Below are 24,537 nucleotides of genomic sequence, written 5' to 3' on the forward strand. Positions count from 1 at the left end.
ATCTGGATGATGTTGCTGTATTCTGGACGCCGCCTTTCAGTTGGCTCATCATTGTGAACTGGTTCTCGTGATTTGATTTTCACATTTCTCCCCTTCTCTCCCTTTTATTGCCATCTACTTGCTTTCCTGAAACAGTTTTCTGTCTCCAATTGCAACTGAACAGGTCTCCATTTAGTGGCTAAGAATAAAGGAAGGGTTTGGGGGAGCAAAATTATTTCAAATTGTCTTGTATAGTTTCCATGGCTGTAAATGGAGAAATTAAACTAAAAAACCCTAAAATCTCAAATGAAGAAAACAATGAGGAAAGAGATTTTACAATAATGATGCAGGCAAGTGGAATACAGTAAAATATCACTAAATGTTAAAATATGTTGACTCTAAAATATTAGATACCAGAAATCAAGAAATAGTCCCCTGGTCTATCTAAATAATTGAAAAAAAACTTTTTCCAGGTTTTTTAAATGACTACATGAATGCTATGCAGTCATGAGAAGAGTCACATTCAAAGCAATGATATCAGCCAAGTCAACTGTTTATCTTTTTATGAGTGGTGTAGTTTAATTTAAAACACCTCCTATTGCTGTTTGGTAGGAGGTGGTAATTGGAGATATAATTTGGGTCAACTCTTCAGCTTCTTGATGATATTATGATTTTGAATGGCCCCATACTCCTCCTGAGTTTTCATCTCATGAAGAACATGCACATGACTTCAAAATACATTTTATTCATATCAATGTAGAATACTATAAATGCTGATTTTCTAATGTGAAACTTGAAAGAGGGCATAGTGGCAGTAGTCAACACATAAACATCCAGTACATTGAAGTTCTATGTTAGATTGTTTTGTCAATCAATTTCTTTATTGATTAAACCATGTTTAAAATGTACTGTATAACAAGGATGACTACAGACACCAGAGATACCATGTTAGATGTAACAAAATACTTAAATTTAAGGAATACACATTAGGAAAGTGTATATAAAAAATAAACATATTGCATCACAAACAATAAAGCTAGTGTTGCAAAGAATGAGGTTGGAACACCACTGGGTATGAAGGAAGACTTTTATAGATAAATTAGGTAGATTTATAGGTAAATCGACTTTACCCTTACATAAGCAAATGAATTTTATAAGAGAAGCAAACTGAATAAGCAGTAAACCATAGAAATATCCACAGGGGAAAATCCCAAGCATAGAGAAAGTAGGTGCAACTTTTCTGATTCTTTGGCAAATATGAGGTGAATGTGGCCGGTTATCTGCAAGGTCAGAGGAGCAGTATCAGTATAGTAAAACACATAAGATGTACCATGTGGCTAGCACTGCAGAGCTCATCCCTGATGGTAAATTACATGGATTTCATAACTGTTGAGATGGAACTTAACCAAGGTCTCTAATTGGAGGAACACGTGGGTAAGAGATAGACAGGATGCCTTTGGCTGTTGAAGATGGAGAAAACAGAAACAAAAGCATTAATTTGTGTCCAGAAGTCAGGTCAGGGAAACCAAAGAGGAATTTCCCCGGTGAACGGATTTGAAATAGGCTGTTATCCAGGAAAATTAAAAAAAAAAAAAAAGATCATATTCAGGATTAAAATGGCAATCTTTCCAAAAGCAATCTACAGATTCATTGCAATCCCTATCAAAATCCCAGCAGAATTCTTCACAGACCTTGAAAGAACAATACTCAACTTCATATGGAAAAACAAAAATCCCAGGAGAGCCAAAGTAATCCTGTACAATAAAGAAACTTCCGGAGGCATCACCATCCCTGATACCAAGTTCTACTATAAAGTTATAGTCATGAAAATAGCTTGGTATTAGCACAAAAACAGACAGGTGGACCAATGGAATGAAATCAAAGACAGTGATAGTAATCCACACACCTATGAACATCTGATTTTTGACAAAGAAGCTAAAATTGTACAATGGAAAAAAGAAAATATCTTCAACAAATGGTGCTGGTATAACTAGATGTTGACATGTAGAAGAAGGCAAATAGATCCATATCTATCCCCATGCACAAAACTCAAGTTCAAATGGCTCAAAGACCTCAACATAAATCCAGCCACACTGAACCTCACAGAAGAGAAGGTGGGAGGCAGCCTTGAATGCATTGACACAGGAGGTCACTTCCTGAATATAAGACCAATCACACAGACATTGAGATCAAGTATTAATAAATGAGACCTCCTGAAACTGAGAGGGTTTTGTAAGGCAAAGGATACAGTCAACAAGACAAAAACAGCGGTCTACTGAATGGGAAAATAGCTTCATCAACCCCACATCTGACAGATCTCCAAAATATACAAATAATTAAAAAAAGTAGACATCAAAAAACCAAATAGGTCAATTAAAAGATGGGGAACAGAACTAAACAGAGAACTCTCAACGAATGAATCTAAAATGGCCAAAGGACACTTAAGGAATTGTTCAATATCCTTAGCTATCAAGGGAATGCAAATCAAGACAACTCTGAGATACCATTTTACAGCTGTCAGAATGGCTAAGATCAAAAACACTAATGACAGCTTATGCTGCAGAGAATATGGAGCAAGGGGAACACTCCTCCACTGCTTCTGGGAGTGCAAACTTATATAGCTGCTTTGGAAATCAGTATGGTGGGTTTCTCAGAAAATTGGAAATAAATTTACCTGAAGGCTTAGGAATACCACTCTTAGGCATATACCCAAAGGGCACTCAGTCTTACCACAAGGACATTTATTCAACTATTTGTATAGCAGCATTATTTGTAATAGCGAGAACATGGAAACAACCTAGATGCCCCTCAACTAAGGAATGAATAAAGAAAATGTGATACATTTACACAATGAAGTATTATTCAGTGGTTAAAACAAAACAAAACAATGACACCTTGAAATCTGTAGGAAAATGGATGGAACTAGAAAATACCATCCTGAGTGAGGTAACTCTGACCCAGAAAGACAAACACAGTATGTACTCACTCATAAGTGTCTATTAGACATAAAGGAAAGAATAATCAGCCCACAGTCTACAACCCCAGAGAAGCCAGGAAACAAGGACCATAAGAGAGACATACATGGATCCCCTGGGAAGGGGAAATACACAAGATCTCTTGAGTAAATTTGGAGTGTGGTGGGAGGGTGGAAGGGGAGTGCGGAGCGGAAGAGTGGGAAGGAAAACATGAGGGATCTGGAAGGTCAAGTTGGGGGAAGATCAGCGAGGGAGAGCAAGGAAAGAGATACCTTGATAGAAGGAGCCATTATGGGGTTAGCAAGAAACCACGCACTAGGCAAATTCCCAGGAATCCGCAAGGATGACACCAGCTAAGAATCCAAGCAATAGAGGAGAGGATGCCTGAACTGCCCTTCCCCTGTAATCAAACTGATGACTGAGTGATGACAGATTGCCATCATAGACCTTCATTCAGAAACTGAGGGAGGCAGATGCAGAGGTCCACAGTTAAGTACTGGGCTGAGCTTCTGGAGTCTAGTTACAAAGAGAGAGGCACGATGATATGAGCAAAAAGACCATGATGGGAATACCCACAAAAACAGCTGACCCAAGCTAGTGGAAGCTCACTGACTTCAGACTGACAGATGTGGAACCTTCAAAGGACCAAACGAGGTTCTCAGAATGTGGATGACAGTTATGTGCCTTGGGCAGTTTTTGGGGTCACTGTCAGTTAAACCAGTATTTATCCATAGTGCATGTACTGGCTTTTTAAAACCCATACTCCATGGAGAGATACCTTTCTCAGCCTAGATACCAGAGAGAGGACGTTGGTCCTACTTCAAGTGATGTGACAATCTTTGTTGACTACCCATGGGAGGCTTTATCCTCTCTGAGAAGTGGATGGGAGGCTGGGTGGGTGGAAGGTGAAGGAAGAGGGAGGAGAGAAGGGAGAGGGAACTGGGATTGTTGTGTAAAATAAAAAAACAGATAGTTTTAATAAATTTTAAGTAAAAAATATAGAAGTCACTGCATTTACTAAAATATTGAATGCAAAATATGGAAAGAAGAGAAGATAGAAGAATGACTGATTCAATATTGACCTCAGCATCAGGATACATTTTAGGTACTGAAAAGTCAAGAAAGAATTTTACTTGAAATAAATAATTTAAGGCAGGCATTGAGAATATGTTAGGTTTGTGATGCCTGCAAGATCTCTAAGTGGAGATGTTGAGTAAGTAGTTATGTATGACAACTGATATCTCAAACAATCAGTCGTGGACAAGCATATATACTTAAATTTTATTTAATTTTTATACTGTTAAGATTGAAAAACAATTCATTACAAAAGAGAAAGCAGGACTATAAAATAAGAATGATTTTTTTTCCTTTTGTAGTACAGAAAAAGACCATAATAAAAAAACAAACAACAAAAAAGAAGGAGCTAGGCAGTTTCCTTATTAGTAGTTTTACTTACGGATGAATTAAATTAGCTGTTGGGATAAATCTATATACAGTTAGTGACAAGTAGGGGCCTGCAAATGTATAATGTCAAGACAATCTTGGTACTAACTGATAACTGAATATAGAATTGGATATAATGAGAGAGAGAAACTGATTTTAAATATATATAAATATATGTATATATACTATATACATATATATATAGTATTTCAGTGGATATATATATATATATATATCCACTGAAATACTAAGAAAAATTCTACCAAGCCGGGGTACTTGGACAGGTACCATGTGCCAAGAGGATACCTGGAAAAACTTAAAGATAATTAAAGTAGCCAAATACTGTTATCTTGGGTAACTGAAGACTTAAAGGGAACACAGCAGTCTACAAATATACAAGAAGATAATGAAACATTTGCCATACAATTACATATCTCAGCCACACACAAATGCCTCAAGGAATAGAGTTATCTGCCTTCTTAAGGTACCCTTATCTGAGTCTCTCCATGGTTTTCACCAGGATATGCAAAGTTAGCCTTCAGAATAAAATTATTTCTTATTCCTCTACACAAGCCTGGAATATTTCCAGCACAATGCAAATCCAGTTGGATTATCAATATCAGCACCTGGACCCCTCACTATGTGCCCATTCTATTATTACTTTGTGAGCATGACTTCTGATTCTTATTCAGCAAGTACTTATTTACCAATAACTACAAATGCCCTTGTCTGGTGGATGGAAGCAAAATTTCTTCACTCAGATAACCTCAGCTTCAATGTAAGTTCCACCACTTTTCTTTTGTGGTCAAATGAATATCATAATATCTATACTATATGCCACATACAAAGACACAAAAAGCACTAAATCCTTATCATAAGGTTGTTAAGAGCATTAATTTAAATAATAAAGGGTTATTTTCCTGAAAAGTACATAGAAGAAGAGTAAATTTAGGAGTTCATAGACTCTGGTCCAACGGTTAGGGAGCCTGCATGGGAGCAACTTAGAACTTCTGCATATTTATGACAGCTGCATAGCTTGGCCTGTTTTTAAGGCTCCTGCCAGTGAGAACTGGACCTATCCTTGGTGCTCATCTGGCTTTTGAGAACTTGATCCCTGTGCTGGATTACCTAGTCCAGCCTTAATGCAGTAGGAGGATTTGGTTCTATCTCAACTTGATGTGCCATGCTTTGTTCAAGTCCATGGGAGGCCTGCCCCCTTCTGAATGGAGATGGAGGAGGAGCGGATACAGAGTGGGATAGACAGGAGGCAGGGGGACACTGGAAGAGAGGCAGGGGGTGGGGAACTGTGGTTGGTATACAAAATAAATGAAAAAAATGACATTCTTTTACTATTATTTCTGTATTGCTTAGAATTAAGGATTTTCCCTCTCTCTAGGAAATGATGAAACAAGAAAAAGACAACAAAAAAAAAAGCATCAACCCATTGATCAGAGCATTTCTCAGCTGTTACCAGGTAAGTTTCTTCTTTCAGTAGAAGACCATTAACACAGAGACCCTCAGTTAGTTGCTGTGAAGAGAACAAGAGGCTGTGGAGTATTCAGCCCTCCAAGGGACAACTATATCACCCCTCATCCTTCCAAGAGTCGGGGCTTATTGTGGAAGACGGAAGAGCCTGATTGTGGAAGACTGAGGTGCTGGATAACATCGAGGAAATGGTGCTTTCCAGACAGCATGGATGTTGCACAAGGGAGCTCACAGCAGTTATAACAGCATATACAAGACCTATGGATGTATGTTCAAGCCAAAGCAATTCCAGTCTAGAGGAAGGGAGGTAGACCAAAAACCATACCACGAGCTGGGGAGCCACTGGCATTTGGTAACTGCCTGAAGACTTTGGAATGGTACTATGCCCTAGAGCAGTTGACTAGATTCCAGAGAAGGCTTCATACCCAAGTAGTTGGGCAACTCAAATTAGATTTAACGTGTTTAAAGAAGAGGAGGAGGTGGGTGAGGAGAAAGAAACTCAAAGCTGAGGGAGGTGGTAAAAACGTGAGAATGGAAAGGGTAGATCTGAAATAAGTTGAGTTGGGTAAATATGATCAAAATTCATTGTATTAGCTTCTCAAAGAACTAAATATTATAAAAAATGCTTTAAAATTAACATTACAAACATCCTTTTGAAATATAATTTAAACAGATTTTTAAGATGGGTCTCATTATTTTTATTTATAAAATTAAGCAACACTGACATTTTCCTGGTCTTTCCATGTATTTTTGTGGATATGAAGATGCAACATTTCATACAATAACTGTTCTTTCTGATAATTTACTGGTCATCTTGTAAAGATGAGATATGAGCTTTAGCAAGAGTTTGGTACTAACTTGACACCACAAAGTCATTCTCAGGCTCAGTTTGGAAGTAAAACCTGGGCCTTTCTATCCCATAAAAACTCAGAGGAAGATCTTTGGCCTTTCACTAAAAAGTGACCAATAATTAGTAATAGAGACTATTAACAGATTGAAACTATAAATGGATATTTTAAGCAATATCTGAAATAAATATCCTTACAACAGTGTTCTCGCCTATATATTGAAATAGTATAATTTCAAAGTGACAGTGGTATTAATGATATACTTCACACATGTTACAACAAACACAGGTCTACTAAAGGCATTTACTAGTACAAACAGGAACACAGCACAGGCTTTCAATATCTAAACGGTTGCCTTAAACCAATTCATCATTTTAACTTCTTTTCAAACAAAACTTCGTACCTGTATTTAAACAACAGACTCCTAGGTGGTCCTTCAGAACCTTGCTATAACACTGAATATATCCTCAGTCATACATACATACATACACACACACACATATAATTTAACATCCAGGAAAGGAAAAGAAGTTCATCATCCTGCATTTACAAGTCCTTCCCAAAGGGATTCATCTCTTCCCTTTATAGAAACCAACATTGATTCCTTCCCTCTCTGGCTCCATCCCCCCCTCTACATCACACCTTGCTTCCCTTCTTCTCTCAGCCTCTTCTTCCTTTTCTCAGTCAGTCCATCCTTATCACTCCCTTCATTTTTATCTCCCTTCTTCTTTCTGCTTCCCTCCCTTCCCTCTCTACTCTCCCTCTCTTTCCTCCCTTCTGTTCTTTCCCTTTTCCTCTCATCCGCTCTTCTTCCCTGGCACCTCTCCATCTCCCTCTGTACCCTCGTTCTCTGTCTCACTTTGGCTTTCACTCTCAGTGTGTGTGTGTGTGTGTGTGTGTGTGTGTGTGTGTGCGCGCGTGCGCGTGCTTATATGTGACCACACGCATGCAGTTACATGTTGAGACCAGAAGAGGTGAACATATCATGGAACTAGAGTTCCAGGTTGATGAGAACCACCAGAACTGAGTGCTGAGAGACAACTCCCCTCCTCTGGCAGAGTAACAAACACCCTTAAGCCCTAGGCCAGCTCTCCTGCACCAGGACACTACTCTTTATGAGAATGTATTATCCTCTTTCTATATTTCTAGGATTAGCCCAGAGATACAGTGGTGGCAAGATCAACCCCTGGGGTCCATGTTCTTAGTTTCCCTATCTGGATTCTGAGTCACTTTTAATAGGCTTGAAATAGGGTTCACTTTGTGACATCACAGCAAGATGACAGTGGCCTGGAGGGATCAAGGAAGAAATAGGGACCGTGAAAAATCACATGGGAGGAAATACCACATAGACATTTGCTTAATGAAGGAGCCAGGAGCATGAAGAGTGTCCTAATAAGACAGAGAAGACTGTGCGCAAAACAAGACCTGCAGACAACTTAGAGAGCGGAAGGAAATTCAAGATGGCGGACCAGTTATCTCTCAGAGGAACAGAACAAATGCCGAGGAATTTTGTTTCAAGAATTAAATCCCAAGTCCTACCATTTACAGATGTACATATTATTTAGATGAGGTTTAGCACTTAGTATTGGTGCTGAAAAGGGTTAAGATTTAGAGGTTAAAGAATGATGTATTTAATAATGATGTGTCTGTAACTTGATATCTGAGAAGGTGGTGGATTCCAAGTGACCAAAGGGTATGGATGGGCTTACTCAGGTTCTTTAAAAACGTCCTATTTATTGGTCATAATCTCAGAATCAGACTATGTTTGAGAAACAGCATCTTTCAAAATATATATTGTTTTTAATTTCCACAAAGGTAATCAGAACTCTGAGCAAATAAAATTCTATTCTTCTGTATTTGTTATAGCACTCATGGAAAACTCATCTCTATTTTGGATCTTACAAATGGAACCAATAAAAGTGAATAGAAATATGATATATGAGAAATAGTCAATGGCTGAGTTATAAAAACACACATATAAGAGTGCACATGCCTATGAAAGCCAGAGAAGAGCTGGAGTTCCAGGTCACTGAGCGCCTTGATTTCAGTGCTGGGAACTGAACCCTTGTCCCCTCGAAGGCAGTGAATACTCTCAGCTACTGAACCAAGCCTGCTCTTGGTTTGTAACTTGCCGTGGGGGTCGTTAGCACAGTTGGCTCCCATGCTTTCTTACTGACCTTACAGCTGAGTTCCATGCTTCATTACTCTCGCAGGTGATACCACGGACACTGACGTTCACACCTTTCACTTTTCCTCCCTAATCCAGTGTGGTCCATAATTTCCAATGTCCACCACCACTGTGCAGGTCTTTCTCTCACAGCTTTCTCTACCCATTGAAGACTGTTTGCCTGAAGTGCAGAACATTTATGAAGTAAGGGACCCAACAGTCCCTCCACTAGGACTAGTGGGACTTTATAAATATCCACTGCCTGCCGCAGGCTTTCTGTTTGAGTGGGATACCTGAGGATGGGGTTTCATTCTTGTCCCCCAAGGTTTGCAGGAATGAAGTATCTCAGCCTTTGTCTCCCTCTCCTTACTGGTGCCATGCGTTGTATTAGGGCCCCCAAAGAAAGCACATTGCAATTCTAACCTGCAGCGCCAAGAAGTATATTCCTTGAAAGTACAGCCTTTGTAGACTAATCAAGATAAATGAGACTTCTAGAGCGGGTTTTAATCCGTAAGGACTTTTAAAATGGGGATAAATTTAGCCACAGAGGCAATGCGTACAGAGAGAAGGTGGTGTGAAGGCACACAGGGAGAGCATCTTGTGGAGGCAGAGCTACATCTCCAAGGCAAGAGGCAGGTGGGAGCCACAGAAGCTAGAAAAGCAATGTGCAAGCGTCTCCCTGGAGCCTTCAGTGGAACATGATGCTGCTGATGCCTTCGTTCCTGACTCCCAGCCTGCAGGACAGTGAAGCAATGATTTACTATTGCCTTAGGGCACATAATCTTTGGTAATACTTTAAGGTTACCTCTCCCCCATTTAAAAGACGTATTTTCTTGTTACCTTTCACAGTTCCTTTGCCTTTCCAATAAACTAATTGTACCTGATCTACTTTAATTTTTATTTCTCCTTATTCTCTTCTTTTCTTTTTCTTCTGTAATAGGATCTGTCTCTGTAGTTCAATCTTGCCGTGACCTTGCAATTCTTCTGCTCCCACTAAATTTACACTAACAGTACCACTCACCATGCCTGAATGCACTTGAATGTTTCCTATTACTATATGACAAAAATACATTTTCCCAATAGAGTTTGATGTCCTTTTATAGAAATAATCAGCGCCCTGCTGTTTATTCTATTACTTTATGTGTTGTCTGCATGTATGTCTGCACATCACAGGCATGCCAGGTGCTCAAAGAGGTCATGAGAGAATATCAGATCCCCCGAGACTAGAATATAAGCTAGTTGGAAGTGACCGTGTGAGTTCTCATATTAATTTCTGGATCCTCTGGAAAAGCAGCCTTAACTGCTGAGCCATCTCTCTAGCCTTGTTTGTTTTTTTTTTTTTAATACTTCTGTTAACTAGTCTAATATTCTCTGTGGATTTGGAAAGAATGGGGTGGGAGGAAAAGGAGGAAGTAATAAAAATAATAAGGCAAAGACTGTAAGGATGTAGTCATCACATGTAAACAGGTAAATGAAAAACAAATCTAGATTAAACAGAGAATCTGATACATGGGAAAGTTCAATTTACTGTTGTTCTATGGGATCAGAATCACCTCACTGTTTCATTTAGTTTTTTTTTTAATAAAATAAGGAACATTATTAAGATACGGACAGAACAAATCAAGATAAACCTTTTTGCATAATATTAAATGGTTTAAGAGCATAAGGTTAAGTATTCCTCATTGTAAGCAGCAAGCCCATGCAATAGTCTGTTCCTCAGCAGACTATTTATTTAAAGCAGGGAATCAGAGTGCTGCTCCTACTTGTCCTGTCCATGGACAAGCCACAGGACAGCTTCTGCCAACATCACTCTACTAACTGTATCCGTGCACATTTTAATCAATTGCACATTTTAATTAATTGCAATCTAAGAATGCAATTGTTTTTGCCTTTCAAAAAAAAAAAAAGATTCCCTCAAGGGTAAAAACGAAGATGTTACTGTGTTGTAAATCTCTTTGAAAATTACTGGTAATACATTAAAATTTTAAAGGAGAAAAATTGTTTGACTTGAAGTTGATCAACGTATGCACTGAGCCCCTTTGGCGACTCTTTGTTCTGCAGTTTGCTACTCTGTCTGAAATACTGAAACTGATTTAGAGAAAAATGAGAGCGGTACATCCGGGAGCGCAGAGCTGTTCTTGTATTTCACCTGCCACCAACTTGGCTACATCCGGACACAAGTTTGAGAAGAAAGGGAAGAAAAGCAAGAAGCGGGTCAGAGCCAGAGCTGCCTGTGCAGGGCACCTGAGTTACTGCTGCTACCCAGGAAGGAGAGCAGTAGCAGCCTCCTAGACGATACAAGTCACCAGCCCACACTGGAAAACCTATCTCCTAGTACTGGGCATCAAAGGGTAGGTATTGTGTATGTTCAGCAACTGTTCCACCAGGGATCTACACCCACCTGAAGGCCAGACATTAAATGTAGTATCTGCTAAATAAAAAAGTACATCTTTAGTAAGAATGAGTAGTGACCATAGTAGAAACTGTAACTAAAATTTTCTGGTAGTATTCTTGTAGACTTCTGTGACCTGCAACTTTCCAGTTAAGCCTCATTTATAACCCCCACCCCTTTTTTTTTTTCCAAACAAGGTTTCTCTGTAGGTTTGGATCCTGTTCTGGAACTAGCTCTTGTAGACCAGGCTGGCCTCAAGATCACAGGGATCTGCCTGCCTGTGCCTCCTGAGTGTTGGGATTAAAGGGGTGTGCCACCACCTCCCAGCCACATTTATTTTTTGTAATATTACATTGTAGTTTAAAAACAAAATTTTTGTTTTTTTTTTTTTTTTTTTTTTTTTTTTTTTTTTGGGGGCAGGATTTCTGTGTTGCTCCGGTGTCTGTCCTGGAACTCGCTCTGTAGACCAGTCTGGCCTTGAACTCATAGAGATATACCTGTCTCTGTCTCCTGACTGTTGAGATTAAAGGCATGTACTACCCCTACCTGTCTGGGCAACAACTGTTGTTTAAGTTTGTAAATGATACCTTTAAGACACTGATAAAAATAAAACACAGGTATCCCAGATTTCATTGTGGGGTGTTTCATTTGGTTTTTGATCTTTTTTTTTCAATTTTAAGCACTAAGACCTCCTAAGAACTAAACTAAAAACAAGAAGAATAATAATTAAATGGGAGGTCAAATATTAGATTATACAAAATGCTCTAGGATTCTACATAATTATGCACTTTCCAAGATCCAGATTTCAAATAAATCTGCCATGTGCTTAATTAAAATAAAAATATAAATACCAACATCTGTATATCCCAGAAGATGTTCATTACATCATGTATTTTAGAACAAGGAAGAAAAATTTATCATTCAATAAAGAATTACTTACTGGCTAATAGTTCTATGAAATTGTGTCAAGAATATTGGGGATTCACAGTAAACCACTCTCAGATATCCTGGAGGTAGAATAATCTTTGCTCGCATGCCGTTTCAACATAATACAATACATATTTGGAAATTTGAAAATTGGAGTTTTTTTCAGAAAGGAGAAGAATTATTCATTACTCATTACTAACTTTGCCATTCAGAGAAGATATAATTGACAAACACATTAAACTAAAAAGGGGGGAACAGTATCTACACATGAACACAGCAGGAATTTGAGGGGAAAAAAACAGAAAGCAAAGATCTGTAAAAGCACACAGCAATCCACTAAAAAGCAAACCCACTTGTCTAAAATAGTGGTACCCAACAGGGTAGAACTAAAGTGAAGCAAAACCCAGGTAGCAGCCAGCATGAGGAGGCCATAAAGCCCAGGTCAAGGCCTTGGAGGCACCGGGGAAGGTTCAGGGATGCTGGGTCCCGAAAACCTCCACACTACCAGGCACAGATTAAATTTGGCAGTAGAGTATAAGTTGCACTGAGTGGCATCTAGACTATGAACCACAAACTCAGGGCCCAGAAAACTGCAAAATGGAGTCTTGTTGGAGGCCAAAAAGCAAAGAAACGCGTTGTAGTAACTCATCAAATGTTGGGTCCCAAATTATAGGCACAAGTTTACCAAAAGAATCATCTTATTGACGGCCTCACTGAGCAGGCTGCATGCTTTCAACAAGATCATCATTAATAATACTGGAGAATTCTGGAGACAAATTAATAAAAGCTATGAACTGGACAGTGACATTACTCTATGTTTATCTATTTTCTTCTCGCTAAATCAATGTTAGCTTTTAATATATTTTATTTAACAATTCTGAACCAATATGATTCAGAAATGTTTTAAATACACAGTAGAAACATGCCACACTTGAACAGAATTATGGAAATACATATAAATTCTGTATGAAAAGCAACTAATGGAACCATGTCACAGGTATGTGCCAGGTATATACACACACAGCTGCCCCCAGAGGTATCCATACACTTAAAATAAAAACTATTAAGTTAAGAAAACTGTGTGGGTAGGAAGCCCATTCAGAATTAGGGTTCCTTTTGCCATCACCATTATCATACTTAAATGGGTAATAAAATTAATAGCTCAATTTTAATCCTTTAAACTCTCCGGAGGCTCTTCCCCTCCTCTAGTCAGTTTTAATTATGTAAATATCTCAGGTCACATGACAGAGATAGGGAGGGTAAACAGAGCTGCTTTAGTAAGTATTTTCTGGTCAAAGTGTGATGTTTCAATATAGTCTATGAAACAAAACAGTCTTTCGGAATTTCGGTTTTAGTAATCACTGTGTATTTAGAAGACTGAGGAGGCTTTTGGACGACACAGGACACACGGGATTTTTCTGAATGGACCCATATCATTCAGGAGGCCTTTTGCAGGCACAAACAGAACGTTAAAAGCAGACCAAAGCAGGAAGGAGAGGAAATACCAGTTTCTTTCTGGGCCTCCCTCTTCGCTGCTTGGCTTTCGGGGAACACAGACACATCTGAAAATGTTCCTGCAAGGCAAGGGAGAAGAAGACAGACTCAGTCAGCTGGAGATAACCAGGGGCTCAGCAAGCTGCCAAATCTGAGCAGGGCTTTAAGGTGGCTCAACTCTGTTCAGCAACGCAGGTAAGCAAGACACTTGTCACCTTCTGCATTTCCCATCTGTGATCTCTGAGTCCCATGTGGAATTTTACTTAAATAATTAAGGTAAGGGCCTACTCTGTGAAGATCATTGTAACAGCCAGGCTTTGCTGAATCTTTCTTAGGCCAGTCTGGGGATTCCAAAAGTGAGGAGCATGATATTTCCAAAGAGGAAGTAATAGAGAGAAAGACCAGTTTCAGGAATCGTGCTATGAAATCTTTCTGTATAAATTCTATAAGATCACAGCTTAATTGTACTTTTGGTTTCTTATTTATTTATTTATTTTCAAGAAAGTTACTCATTATGAAGCCCAGACTGGGTTAGAACTAACTATATACCCCCAAACTGGCCTCAGGTTTATGGTAATCCTCCTGCTTCGGCCTCCTAAATACTAGGATTATAGGTGAGTTGCCAGGATCAACTTGGCAGTTGCTTGTTTTTTTTTTTTTTTTTGTTTGTTTTTTTTTTTGAGAACCAGGCAGTTTCCCTATAACTTAATATTCAGTGTCACAGGAATCCAGAAAGTATCCACGAGAAAAAAGTCTGCAAGAAATGCTACTGTATTTTCTTCAGCGCAGAGCAAGTGCAGTCAATTCTACACAGGCTGTGAAGATGCAAGTTTGGACTTCTACAGTAGGAACAGTCACCCTTGAGACTGTCACCTGCCAAGACTAACTACTCATACCGGTGCTCTAGCTCCTAAATTGTAAAAAATTGACTCTGCTACTTTTGGTTTTTTCGTTACTGCTAATTTTTTTTTTTTAAACAGATACCCATTTGCCAAATAAATTATGTAACCTTGGAACCTTTGATCTTTACTAGATAGGTTATCTCTGTAGTAGTTAAATACAGATCAAAGAATCTGAATTTACTGCACATAGAACCTGTAAAAGATTTCTTGACTCTATATTTACAGTAAAAAATGAAAGCAAAAAAATAAAATAAACTAGCAAAATACTTAACATTCACATAAACTAGAGTCCCAAGCCCTCCAAATTTTTCAATTCTCACATTTCCCCTCTAAAATGTGAGGGTTGCGTTTAATACTCATTGAAACAGTTTTTATTCATTATTTCTTAACTCCATTTACAGAAAGTAGTAAATGTATTCACGTTTATATGTACTGCCACCCACTATGACATTCAACTACACCTTTTTGTAGGTCTTAAACATTTCCTGATCAGAAGAGGGAGGGGTTAGAGAGAGTAACAGGACATGAAAACTGCCAAAACTCTTCTAAATATTTGTATGAAATCAAGAGTTATAATGAAAAAGAGAAACTAAATTGTTTTTCAAATGATAGATTTGATAGGAAAATATTTTATGTGGATGGGTTAAATTTTATTATAAAATACTAAAATAAACACTAAAATAAATAATACTAAATAAATAATAAATTATACAAAATACTTAATAAATAGCTGGATGGAGGTCTTGGCTGATAAAAGCACAGGCCACTTAAACCTGACCAGCCTGGATCTCTGGAAGCAAGACGATGTGGTCCTCGCCTGTAATTCCGGCACTCCTGTGGTGAAGCAGGATGTGCTGTCAGAAGTATCTCTAACAAGAAGAGCGTGGTTTAGCTAGTATGAACTAGGATGCCATATTGCAACAGAAACAGTAAGAGGGATACTGTCTCAACAAGGTGGAGGGCAAATCCAGTTACCAAATTCAAACATGCAACTATAACACACAGACACACACACACACACACGCACGCACACACACATACAAACACACGGCTGAAATGACCCCTTTTGAAAGCATTAAGTGCATTTATCCCATAATACCATAATGCTTAATTAATGGTCAACTTGCTTAGTATAGAATCACCTGGGCAAAGAGTTTCAATGAAGAATCTGTCTAGGACAGATGGGGAGGCCTGAGGGTGTTCATCTGGATGACATTGATTGATGGATGAGGGACGTCTCAGCCTACGTCTCAGCCTAGAATGAGTAACGCCATTTCATGGACTGGATGGGCCCTGGACCTAATGAGGAGTTAGCTGAGTCCTGGCAAGCATGTACCTGTTGCTTTCTTCTGCCTGAAGATGTAATATAGCTCTCTACATCCTCTGGCTGTGTCTTCCTGGAAGTGAGAACAGTAACTTGGAATTCTGAGCTACAATAAACTCCTTCTCCCCTTAAGGTGCCTTCATGGGGAGTTTTTGTCACAGCACCCAGAAGGAACTGACTTCATGTCTTTACCAGCAAAACCAAGCCACCCTGAGAGACTCCAAAACACTCTGAATAATGTCAAGGTTGTATTGCTCATTGTAATCTTCATTCTTGCCTAGCTTGACTTGTTAAGAAAGAATTCAAATCTGTGTCTATGAAATTCTATGGAAACTGATTTTGGGAGTCATTCATGAAAAGTAATAGTTCTCCACAACAATCAAGGACCTATTAATCAGGTTTTCTTTTACTCCTCTCTCCTCCCTGCTACTCACGTACTTTTATCTTGCTCCCTCACTTCTTCCCTCCCTCCATCCCTTCTGTCCTCCCTCCTTTTCCTCCTTTCTTTCCTTATTAACTCAGTCTCACTATACCCTAGGCTATAGCATTGCCTTTTGCTAAACATTTACTATCCATTTTCCTGCCCCAACCCCCCAAATCCTGGGATTAAAATATCAAAGCCACTATGCCTGGTAGATGTTTCTTTGTGGGTTTGGATTTTGGTTGAGAATTACAGGCGTACAAAAGCAAACTAAACTGGTCGTGCAGATATACCCTCTAGATGTTCATACTGGAGACAATTGCGGCACAAAGATGTCTGTATAAACTACAATAGATACATGTGATCATGAAACATGAGGAGAAAAAAATACAGAGAAGAGTCTTCACTTGTGCTAAAGAACAAAGTGAATAACCAGCTCAGTGGGCACTAACTTACAAACTGAACCAGTTTTTGGTTAATTAGTTCACAGGGCAGAGTTGATAAAGATGGTTATATTTGTCAATAAACTTTTTATTTAAACTTGGATGCTGAACATCCCTAAGGTAAATGTTCATCTCTGTTTTACAGCAGGTGAGAAACTTCAATGCGACCCACAGCTCTGGAAACTTCAGCTCCACCCTGCATAAGGATTTTTCTCAGGCTTGTTCGCAAAGGTCCATAGCCTAATATCTTAGGATCCTGCTTCCACACATCATAGCTAGGCATCTCAGTTTACTTGCCTCAAAATCCACAAATCACTATAGGGCATCTTATCTTACCAGCCCTAAGAGGCAGGGTTGAGAGGATAGTCTCTGCCACCAGCCAGTTCAAATTTAAATTTAGCCTCTGCCACATACTACCGACTAACCTCTGAGACGTGTCTTAATTTTCCTTGGGCTCTGTTTCAAAGGCGTTATAACGGGACCTCCAAACACACGCTATACATCATCGCTGCTGGGGAAGCAATGTGTCATTCTTCATTCTTTCCTCATTCTTGAACACACTACAAGGATATTGCCTTGAGTAAAGAAACTGTAACATGCAAGGCCAAGGGCAAAGCAGGTACTATTCCTCCTATTATCAAATAAAGAAGCCAGATCTGTTTGGGCCTTTGTCAGAGTGAAGTAATGAAAAGGGAGGAGGGGTCCAGAAAGAAGGGACAGACTTCCAGAGGAAGTGGGGATGTCGTCCAGGGGATTGTTCTCCTACTCCCTTTCCTTAAAATGAGTATTCTCTATCCACTGGGAACAGATGAATGCCTCCGTAGACTGAGTCATACTAGATTCCTATAACCCCCGTACTTGGGAAGCTATGCACAAGAGAGTTTGAAGCCAACCTGGTCTACATAGCTAAACCTCATCCCCAATGAAGAGGAAGACCTAATACCATTGTCACCAGATAAATAAACAGTAAAAAGTATTGACAGGCTATATTCCAGTGGTTGGGAAGAAGATGAATGTTTCACAGCAGAGCACTTTGAAAATGTCAGGTTCCCTTGGGCCTCCTAAGAAGCTGCTATCAAAGTCCCACGAGAAAGCCGTTCTCTTCCCCCACCCACAGAGTGAGCTGAAGGGTGGCCATTGTGGGAGAGAGAAACAAGGAAGAATCCCCAAAGCAGGCAGCCGTACTCTGGATGCCTCAAGAAGATTCTTCTCTTTCCTACCCTGGGGCTCAGCACCTGAGTGCCAGTACAATATGGAAGTAGCTAAGAGTATGTGAGCAGACGGTGAATCAATCATAAAGCCCACACTCTAGACAGAGGGTCTAGGCCATTGTGTCCTACACTAGGGAGACTGGGCAACAGCAAAAAGCCAAAGAAGCTGGAGCCAAATGTTACACTAAACATTGAAGGATTCATACAGGTTGAACATTAGTCTTCTCTCTCTCTTTTAACTGCTTCATTTTGAGATTATAACTATATTCTCCCTTTCTTTTCTTCCTCCAAACCCTTGCACATGCCCCCCTCCCTGCTCTGATTCATATGCATTGCCTCTTCTTCCACTAATTGTTATTAAATGCATGTATGTATATTTATGTGCATATATTCGTAAACATAAACTTCTATGTCCATATAATGTTATTTGTATGCATAATTTCAGGGCTGCCCATGAGGCACTGGAATTGGTTTGCTCTTCTTTGGGGAAAACCACATTTCTGATACCTAGCTTTGCTCAGTCACCTACACACAGTTCTCTGTGTAGGGTTGAGGCCGCTTGATCTTTTCTCCCATCCACTTTGGAAGGCCTGTTGGTGTCATCCTTGTTCAGCTCACCTTTGCGCTATCTCATAAACGAATGTAGCTGAAAAGTGAAATTTGGACAGGGACCACAACCAGAGAGATGAACTCATAGCTGCAGGGTTCATTAGTCTCAAGAAGGGAGTTTTGACATGAAACAGAAGAATAACGTGATATTTCATCCTTCTGGCTTGAAACTTCTCAATCAAAACAGATTCTTAACAAAAGAGAAAAACAGTGAACAGAGGGAGAAAGGGAGGGAGGGAGGGAGGAAGGAAGGAAGGAAGGAAAAAAAGAAAAGAAAACCACACGTCTACCATAGTTGTTACTTACACAAAGTTGTACTCCAGATCATCCCTGGGCAAAACAATAGAAATACTGTAAAATCTTGATCAGCAACGTATCCTTTAACACACTCTTTGGTCCTTTTCCTACATGACTGTCTAAGTTTGGGAAGTAAAGCCACAGGATTTTCCTTAGCTTTTGTGAGCATGCCTTCAATGTGGACACCTCATGTAGGGAGGTAGGAAGGCTCAAACCAGCAGGCTAACAGACACAAGACCAGCACACACTTACTCGGGATGCATGGAACCTAACTGAATGTCCCCAGCAGGAAGTAAGCACTTCTTTAAAAATGGTACTGGAGGAGAAGAAACTGCTGCAAATAGACAGCAAGGATCCATCAGGATAGTCCTGAGAAATTATGACTTCATATATTCGATGTCCTTAATTATCCTTTAATATGATTCTCTTTAATATTATTCTTTAATATCCTCTTGAAACTTTCTATTTCTCCCCAAAACAAAGGCTGTACTTTTTAGCAAACATTACAGCGAGGAGTATTTTGGCCTTAGGAGTGGAGTATAAACATATTTCCATTTGTAGAGTCAGTCAACTTTATACTATACCCCAGTATTATGTAAACTTGAACAATCTGGGAGACCATTCTTCACTGGTTAACTTTCCACAGCTGTACTTGTATCCATAGAGATACACACTTCCTGACTTCCGACTTCCTGATGCTAATAGAATGGTCCATGGCTTGCTGTTGTTTAACTGCACTATATTCAAATGAATTATAATTAGATCTGCAGAAGTTATTCCTCTGTAATAAAGTCATTTCTGCCCTTACATCAAACGATTAGAAGTGCTCCATTCCCAGACACAGTCTCTGACATTGTGAGGCTGATTCCTGTATGGTTAATAAACATTTGATAAATCAACCATTCTCTCTTACTCTCTCCCTCCCCCATCAAGCAGATTCCTGTGTGTGTGTGTGTGTGTGTGTGTGTGTGTGTGTGTGTGTGTTCTTTATGCAATTTAGGCTACTGGTACCTGGTACTCACATATTCTTGTTTCCTAAATATTTTATCTTAATTCTGGATCCTGTGTCCAAGGTGTGTTTGCTGGCACCACATCCTCCCCATGTGTAGGTCTGGTGTAGGTATAGGCGTAGGTCTTTTGGAGGCTTAGCATTTGCTTCTAGCACATCCTGCGTCATCTGCAGAGGATGCAGCTCACCCTACTCCTCTCCCTTACAGTCTATGCTCACTTTGTGCTGTTAATGCTCTTTGTGATGTATCTAGGGCACTTGATGTATGTGTGGGAAACAATCCACAGTAAGCATGTGGAGGTCAGAGGATCCCTTTGAGGAGGTTTGCTCTCCTTCCAACTTTAAGTGGGTTCCAGAGCTTGAAGTTACATCACCGGGCTTAAAAATACATCACTACTCATTGACCCCTCCTGTCGGGTCACTCCCTTTTCATCGCAGCAACACACTTTCTTTCTTGGTTCACTGGCCAATACCTGATGTGACAGCTATGGTAAGCGCAGCATGAGGCTAACAGGTCAAATTGTTTATGCTAGTTCAGTGACTGCTTCCTTGAATATTTTCATTCCAGTAAAAAAAAAATCAGACTGCTTAATCTTATCCATGACTAATAAACTTGCTGTTCTCACACTATTTCTCATAAATAATATTTAAAATAACTTTGCTATGCTAATATCATTTTCATTAACATTCTTACATTTAGTGCCATTTCCCAGCAGAGTACTGATACATTTTATCTCCTCGGCCCGGTTCCTTCTTCACAATACTATGTAGAGTCTGGGAAAGTATGGCTTGTTTTTTTGTTTTTGTTTTCCTCAGCTATATATACACATTTTTTTTTCTGTTTTGTGTTCTGAATTCTATGAACATGGACAAATAAAATCTATCATCTAACTCTTGGAGATGAACACTTAGACTGCATCGTGCCGAAAGTCCCCGATGAATAGAAAAAGCATTCGTGTCAACTTTAAGCAACAATATGCTAGTCTCAGGGCCCTGGAGAATGTCATAGCATTAGGGCAAATAGGAACAAGTCTAGGTTGGTTAAGCCCAGCAAAAGCAAAACCCTGAGAGGAAAGAGTACATTCTGTCACAAATGTGCTTGGGTATATCAAAGTCTCTAGCTGAGAAATCCTTTCTTTTTAGATGTAAGCACTCCTCAAACACTGATCTAGGCCTGCATATTTACAGAGTCAAATGAAGGTAGTGTGTTTGTATGTGCATGTGTGCATGTGTGCATGTCTGTACACAAGTGGTGGCCAGAGTGTAATCGTGAATATATGTGGATCATTGTGAGCCATTATCTTGGATTTTTAAAAATACATTATTTGAAAAAAAAATCTATGTATGTGTATATGTGTGAGTGTGTGAGAACATATGTACAGTACTTCTAGGGACCAGAACAAAGCATCAGAATCCCTGAAGCTGCACCTATAAGGGGTTGATTTAGGTGCTGGGTTCTAAATTCCCTTTGTCAACAAAAGCTTTCTTACGTATTGAGCTATCTCTCCACCACCCATCCTGCTTTGTAAGAAAGGCTCTCTCATTGGTCTGAAGTTTATCAAGGAAAATTGACTAGCTAGTATGTGTACTTAGTCTCCTCTGTCCCCTCCTCCACAGTATTTGATTTACGTGTGCATTCCCATGCCTGGCCATTTAACATGGACTCTGTAGATCAAACCAAGGTCCTCATGCATTGAACCATCTGGCTATCTCCCCAACCCCAAAGACACTCTCAGTTTCCATATGGTGCCACTGGCAGTCATCACTAAAATATTGTCATACCTAAGACAGAACACATATCTGCACCATGGAGGACAGATTGTCACAGAATTTAGGTTGCTGTTTATCAAGTTTCAAACAAACTGTGAAACTGAAAATTCCACGGTTTGCTATAGATTTAATTGGAAATTGATGAGTCTCACAATGGCCCTTCTCAGAAATAACACTCTAGTAAGTGCTTATGTCTGATGAGCCAATTCATAGACTCTTGGAACTCAATGGGAAGCACAAAGCGAATATCAATTTCTGCAATTAGGGGATCAAGTGAAAAAAACAACAAGAATGGCTAAAACTGGAGACCTGCATTGTTTTTAAGAACTATGTTTTATGTAGTCCAGTGTAAATAATAAAGAATTACATTTGGGTTTATACATATATTTTTTTGCTAATTGCACATAACAGTCTTCCTGTAGTGATTAGGAATATGTGAGAGAATTATTCAATAATTCTTTTCTTTCTTGAGTTTTATGACTTCAACACTGATATCCTAAAATAAAGCTGAAGGCACTCTTCTGAGTAATGTATTTGCATTATTCTGACTTTAAAAAAAATCTGTGGACTCAAGTCATTAGAAGCAGCAGAGTGCAAGAGCATAGAAAATACAAACATAATAACAGAAATCATTAGAATTGTCAGAAATATATGTTATATGATTCATTGGCCTGAAACAAACATTAAGTCATATTTTTAGGTTTATGAATGTTTCACCTACATGTATCTCTCCCTGTTCTCCTTCATTCCTGGTTCATTTATATTCCTAGTAGAGATGCAACAAGCACAGAGTTAGTTGCCCTTTCCAAACATACTTTTCAGATATGCAGATACACAACCTGAAATGCGTGTAGTAGCCTCACTTGGTACCTTTCTTTCAACGTTTTATACCGAAGAGGGGTTAGTGAGTAACCCTGTAGCCTTGACTCCCATCTCATTAGTGACAGGGGTGGTATACATCTTTCCACATGAGATTTCCCATTTCCTGTTTGTTCAAGAAAGAGTCTGCTCAAATAGTTTGCCTGTTATAGAATGATGCTTGCTGGTTCATTGTTATTTAGTCAATTTTGGTGCTCTTTTTTTTTGCATTAGAAAAGTGTCTTATCATGTTTTCTTTTCTTTTTCTTTGTTTTGGCTAGCTTTGTGGTTTGCAGTCATTTTCTGAACAGTGTCATCCAAAGAACAGAGTTTTAGTTTTGATGAAGTTAATCAGTTGTTTTCCTTTTTAATGTTTCAACATTTTTGTGTCCATTCCAATAAATTGTTGCCTAATTGAAAGTCAAAATATTTTCTCTTGTGTCTTCTTCAAATTATTTTCTTTTCTGGATTTAGTCTTATTTGGGTTTTTAGTACATCCTGATTTAATTTTTATGCATAGTATCAAATAGAGATGTAAATTAGCCTATTCACTTGTCAATAGGGGCTCAGTTGTTTCACTAATGACGTAAGTTGGCAATTTCAAAATTAATTTTTAAAAGTTGAAATATATTTACATCACTTTCCCCCACTTCCTTCCTCCCTCCAAATCCTTCCATTGTTTCCCCTTGCATGCTCCTAAGTTGTTGGTTTCTTTTCCTTGATTACTATTGTCATGTATCTGTGCATGCATGTGTGTATGTATATACACACATGTAAACATCAACATATAAATAGATCATGCTGAGTGCATTTAGTGTGGCTTGTATATTTAGTTTCAGTACTGACCACTTTGCTTAAGATTTTCATACTCATTTAATAAACTTATGTCTTTAACATTTGTTAATAATGTATAGAAACGCACACTGATTTTAGGAGAATGCTTTTATTGAACATTGCATTAAAATGTTAATGATAACTGGTGAAGTATCTATCAAAATGTTGAAGATCAAGAAAATCAAAGGATTGTGTACACACAGGTCATATCAAAAATGCATACCTGCAGAAGTTACGATTTTGAACATATATGAACTATTTCATTTGTGTGTATGTATAGGTGTCCATTTATGTGTGTGCTATTTATTCATAGTAGTGTGAATGTATACATATGAATATAAAGGTAAATGTGCTTGCATTTGTAAGTGCTGGCTATCCACCTTTCTCTGCTTACCTTCTCCCTGGGGTTACACATGAATGCCAACATGCCCCACTTTCATGTGGGTTCAGAGAATTCAAATTCATATCCTCATGTTTGCAAGGCAGTCATTTTAGGGAAGAGCTCTCTCATGGGTGACTTTAATTTCCTATGTGTCTGTGAATTTTCCTTTTCAAATAGGTATAAATTAGAAGGATTTTTATATATTTTATTTATTTATATGTCTGACTTAATGCTCCCTCAGACTTTTGTCCCTAAATCATGGGGGGAAGGGGAAATAATTACATTGATAACTAAAGTTTAGATACAGAATAATATGTGTAAAAGAGAAGAAATGTCAGCTTAATAGCTTATCAGTATTAAAACCAGCATCAGACTACATTTGACAACTGTGATGCTAAATTGAGTATTCTGAAGGAACAGACTCAGTGTTTTAGAGTTAACCCAAATGTTCTCAATGGAGCACACACCTTTAAAAATGTCAATGGATGATTTAGGCACATAATTCTATTCTGCGATCACATGCACTTTCTATGTTGATATAGTTTCAGCTTCCCCTGTTCACATGTTCAACTAGGAGGAATGTTTCCTTTTTTTTCATAGTGTATATAATTAATGTGAAGTATTCATGAACAATAGTTTTCTATATACATATATTTGGAAACAGTGTTTTTTTTAGATTTAACACTTCAACCTCCTTATCACCTCCCTTTTCCTGTCCTCTATGAGGGACGGCTTTGCTAGTGCAGAGCTTCCCTCTTCAGGCATTT

General features: G+C 38.8%; 1 protein-coding gene across 25 annotated transcripts in view; it reads right to left on the reverse strand.

The window, feature by feature from the left end:
* Rims1 (regulating synaptic membrane exocytosis 1) overlaps positions 1 to 24,537 on the reverse strand; it is a 473,457-nt gene that overhangs the window by 295,132 nt on the left and 153,788 nt on the right. For 23 of the 25 annotated variants that reach the window (XM_026785683.1, XM_026785698.1, XM_026785693.1 and 20 more), the window contains one exon: positions 13,722 to 13,790. The exons of the other annotated variants lie outside the window; for them this stretch is intronic. In XM_026785683.1, coding sequence (XP_026641484.1) covers positions 13,722 to 13,790 — 69 coding nt within the window. The remainder of the gene's footprint in view (positions 1 to 13,721; positions 13,791 to 24,537) is intronic. 25 annotated transcript variants of the gene reach the window in all.

Source organism: Microtus ochrogaster, linkage group LG2 (assembly GCF_000317375.1).
Source record: "Microtus ochrogaster isolate Prairie Vole_2 linkage group LG2, MicOch1.0, whole genome shotgun sequence".
NCBI classification, from domain to species: Eukaryota; Metazoa; Chordata; class Mammalia; order Rodentia; family Cricetidae; genus Microtus; species Microtus ochrogaster.